The sequence below is a fragment of the Crocuta crocuta genome, unplaced genomic scaffold, assembly GCF_008692635.1.
Source record: "Crocuta crocuta isolate KB4526 unplaced genomic scaffold, BGI_CrCroc_1.0 scaffold139, whole genome shotgun sequence".
Lineage (NCBI taxonomy): Eukaryota > Metazoa > Chordata > Mammalia > Carnivora > Hyaenidae > Crocuta > Crocuta crocuta.
In genome coordinates, this window is record NW_027533258.1 from 11,499,988 (window position 1) to 11,504,256 (window position 4,269).

Here is a 4,269-nt window from a genome sequence, read left to right on the forward strand (position 1 = left end):
CCCCCAGGAACCCTCAGGAGAGCGGTGAGCTGTCACCACGGAACAGCCACAACAGTCCGCGAGCCGGGCCTCAGGCGTCTGCGGGCTGGGCCCCTTCCCGCCTCCCAGCCGCCCTGCCTGCCCGGCCTTCAGGGAACTCTCCATCCCTGCAGGCAGCTGACCGTCAGGGCCCCGGGGAGGGACGCCCCCCCAGCCCCACCCCCACAAGTGCCCTGACCGCTAACCCTCCCCGTAGGGCACCGCCGTCAACAGCCCAGCTCAGCGGCCCAGCTGCGAGGGGGCGTCTGTGCCCAGTCCCTGCAAGTTGGGGGGGGGGGACCAGCGCCTCGCCACGCTGCCCACTCCCTCGACTTCGGCCCAGTGCTCAGCGCACGTTCCTGTCTGAGCGAGAGGCCGGGAAGAAGGGCAGGATGCGCCCCCACCCCCAGCAGAAGACACCGGGGTCTGCGGACACCGGCGCCCACCCCGCAGGGCCTGCCCGGCCCCAGCTGAGCAGGGAGGAGGGCCGGGCCCCAGCCCCGGGGCCCTCCTACGTGCCCGGAAGGCAGGCGCGGGACTCACTCGTGCATCTGGCCCAGGAGCACCACATTGGGCCCCGTCCCCGTCAGCGTGGCGGTGCCTCCGATGCTGGCCGCGTAGCACACGCACAGGGTCATGGCCTTGCGGACGCGCCTCCGCTCGCGGTCAGCCCACAGCCCCTCAGTGGGCCCCGCAGAGGTCACCTGGCTCACTGTGGGGNAGGCCTGGCCCTCTTCGGTGCTCCCTCGGCGCCCGGCTAAGGCATGCCCGGGTCAGAGGAGCCATGCCAGGGGCCTCTCGACCCAGTCTGCTGGGCTCTGCTCTCCCCGGAATTGGGCCCAGGACCCAGCGACGAGGCCACCGGCCCCCCACCCCCCGTGAAGCCCCGGGGATGCGCAGTGGACGCGGCAGAGACTGAATGGGACGGGCGCCCTCTGACTTCCCGAGCCCCGGGCCTGGCGGGGAGCACGTGTGCGAGCAGAGCAGAGGCCCCCGAGCAGAAGCAGGTGCAGACGGGGGAGGGAGGCACGGGCGGGGGCTCACCTGGCAGCTGGCTGGCCTTGCCCTTGTCTGCCAGCTCCAGGGCCCCCAGGCCGGCCTCTGCGGTGCTGGCGGCCTCCATCTGCTGCAGTATGGCCTCCACGATGGGCACCATCATGGCCGTGGTCGCCGTGTTGCTGATCCACATGGAGAGAAAGGCCGTGATCCCCATGAAACCCAGCATCAGCCTAGAGGGGGGAGGGGGAGGGAAGCCACGGTTCCCCCAGTGCCTTGGGAGCAGCTAGGGCCCGGGTTACCCTGTGGCAGAGGCGAGGGCCGGGGCCGAGGTACGGGAGCCAATGCAAGCCTAGACGGTGAAAGGGGTCACAGCCACAGCGCCTACCCCTTCGAACTCTCCCCACGAACATTGTGATGCCCTGTGCTGGCTATGGCGTCGCCGAGAGGCCTCAGACGGATCATGGCTGTGAGGGGCTCCCACCCAGCCAGGGAAGCGCCAGCTGGCCCCGGGGTGAGCAGGGCGGGGCGGCCAGCCCGCAGGGGGAGGGGCGCCTGCCCCCACCTCCCCCATCCGTGCATTTGGCCCCCTCCACTGGGCAGTGGACCAGGACCACAGACTGTTCTGGAAACAGGCTCCCTTCACAGATAACACCCCACCTTCCCAGATGGGTTCCTCGAGGCCTTAAGAACGCCTCCCTCCTTCTCCCGGCCTCCCTCCCAGCTCGGCCCCCAGGCCTGAGCGCCCCTCCCCCCTCCCTCCCTCGACGCTAGTCCTCGGCTGGGCTGAGAGGAACGTCCCCACATCTGCTCCCCACTTCTTCTCCACGGCTCCGGGGCCGGAGTGGAAGCTCTCGTGGGGGGTGGCTGAGGGGGACCCAGCTGCTCGCGGTCTCCGTGCCCCTGCGGGCCAGGCCCCTCCCCGAGGTCACTGACCGGCCTGGGGAAGGATCAAGGGCTGCACTGCACCGAGGTTCAACAGGCGTCCATGCAGGTGGGGCTCGCGGACCCACAGGAGCAGAGGCCAGGAGGCCCCGGGCTGCACGAGCAAAGACACGGCGCTTCAAGGCCCCACAGGGACTCCACGGAAAGGTCCCCAAGCTCTCCCCCGAGCTCGAGGACGGCGGGAGGGCAGAGCCAGGGGGCAGGAGGGGCGGAGCAGAGCGGGCAGCCCTCTGGATTTGGAAGGCAGTCTGTGGGGCCCACTCCAGAAGGAGGCCCGGCCGCTCGTGGAGAAGCTCCCTGCTCCCAGGGTCCCGAGATCGAGGATTCTGAGAATTCTAGAATTCAAGCTTCAAGCCTCTAGACTACGCAGGGGCTCTGCATCCGACCCTGTAAACCACCCCTGCCGAAGCTCCAGGCCACGGAGCGTAACGGATCGAGTGCCCCCCGCACGACCCCGGCACACGGACTCCCCAGGAAGGATCTATGGGGAATTCAGCGGCAGCTGCCTCGGGACGCAGGGCTGGACACACGCCTTCACTGACGGAGCCCGAGAGAAAGTGCGGCCCGAGTCCCCAGGAGAGGCTCAGGCCCGTCCCAGCCCCGCCCGAGGGCAAGGTAGCAGGTGCTGAGGGCCGGGTGGGGAAGCCCCGCCCGCCCCGGGTCTGCGGGTGCTCTCGCCGCCCCAGGGGGTCAACTCCTTGGCTGGACGTGGCCTGTGGCGGGCGGGGGAGGCCTCAGGGCGGGGTGAGAAAGTGGGGTACTGAGTGACATGGGGGAAGGTGACATAGGGCTTCTGTGCAGGGAGGGGACGCGTGCCAGCCTGGGAGGGACGGCCTTTCTGTTTCCCCTTGAGCTGGTTGTTGAGCCCATTTCCTGTTTCCCCGCAAAACCCCCGCGGGCATCGGGCACGGCTTGACTGAGCCTGCACCCACCTCGTTCCCTGCGGGGCCTGTGACCCCTCCCCAGGTCTGCTGAACACAGAGGGGCCCTCGCAGCCCAGCCTCCTCTGCATTCAGAGGACCCTCACTCACGGCTGCTTACCCGGCCCCACCCGGGGGCCACCTGCCTGCCAAGCCCTGGTGAGCCCGTGGCCAGGCCAGCCCTTGCCCGCGTGCGACCCGGNAACCCGGTGTGTCCCCGGGCCGTGCGGAACCCCCTGGTGTGCGTCCCCGGGCCGTGCGGAGCCCCGTGTGCGACCCGCTGTGTGTCCCCGCCGTGCGGAGCCCCGTGTGCATGTGTCCCCACCGCGCGGAGCCCCGTGTGCGACCCGGTGTGTGTCCCTGCCGTGTGGAGCCCTGTGTGCGACCCGGTGTGTGTCCCCCGGCCGTGCGGAGCCCGTGGTGTGCGTCCCCGCCGTGTGGAGCCCCGTGTGCATGTGTCCCCACCGTGCGGAGCCCCATGCGGGGACAGAAGGCGCTCACCATGCCGGCCTGGCGCCCACCCACAGGAGCGTGCGCAGGGCTATTCTCTTGTGCAGACTCCAGCGCTCCACGGCCACGGCCACGAAGAGGCCGCCCAGGAACAGCACGTTGGTGTCCTTCATGTACTGGACACACACCTGGCGGACGGCACGGGGCCCGTCAGTGCTGCCCCGGCCACACTGCCAGCCCGGGCCCCCGTCCCTGAGACAGGCAGGCAGCAGCGCCGCTGCTCACGGCGGGACGGAAGGTGCGGCGCCCCCGGGGGTGCTCACCTGCTTGGAGTCCAGAATCTTCAAGAGCGGGAAGAGCAAGACAGGCAAGAGGGAAGTGACAGCCAGCGGGATGACCTCCGTGCACCAGTACACGGCCATGAGGATGATGACGCAGGCGCACCTGACGAACTGAAGGGACAGCCCTGAGGCCCCGGCACGCTGGCGCCCCCTTCCCCCCAGGGGCGCCGGGCAGCCGCAGGCACCGCCAGGACGGGCCAGAACAGGGCGTGGGAGTCAGAGGGGGACCTAGGGCCCGGCATCAAGGGACTCGGGGCCCCGGCCTCCCAGCTGTGGCCCTGGGCAAACCCTTGTACCTGCACAGGACAGAGAAAGAGAGGTGAGGGTGGAGGGAGGGGGGAGGGGGANCCGTTGCAGGAGGCCGGGCCGCCCCACGTCGTCCCCTCGATGCCCTCGCTCGACTCCTGCTTCGGCCCCTCGTTTCCGTCTCCACGGGCTGCTCGGAGCGCCTGCTCCCACAAACGCAGCTGCGCACCAGCTGGTCCGGACGCTGCGCCCCAGGGCGCTGCGGCTCGTCGCTCGCGTTCTCATCGGCCTCTCCGGGTACGCAGGCCTCGAGCTCTCCCGAGGGGAATTAAATCCTGGTCTACCGGTCCGCC

At 70.1% G+C, this 4,269-nt stretch overlaps 1 protein-coding gene across 1 annotated transcript in view; it reads right to left on the reverse strand.

Annotated features, from left to right (window-relative positions):
- SLC13A5 (solute carrier family 13 member 5) overlaps positions 1-3,800 on the reverse strand; it is a 12,818-nt gene extending 9,018 nt beyond the window's left edge. Inside the window, exons 1-4 of the mRNA XM_077746883.1 lie at positions 3,653-3,800; positions 3,381-3,517; positions 1,063-1,247; positions 562-730 (exon numbers count right to left, since the gene is read on the reverse strand). Coding sequence (XP_077603009.1) covers positions 562-730; positions 1,063-1,247; positions 3,381-3,517; positions 3,653-3,751 — 590 coding nt within the window. The 5' untranslated portion in view covers positions 3,752-3,800. The remainder of the gene's footprint in view (positions 1-561; positions 731-1,062; positions 1,248-3,380; positions 3,518-3,652) is intronic.
- Between the last annotated feature and the right edge of the window lie 469 nt (positions 3,801-4,269).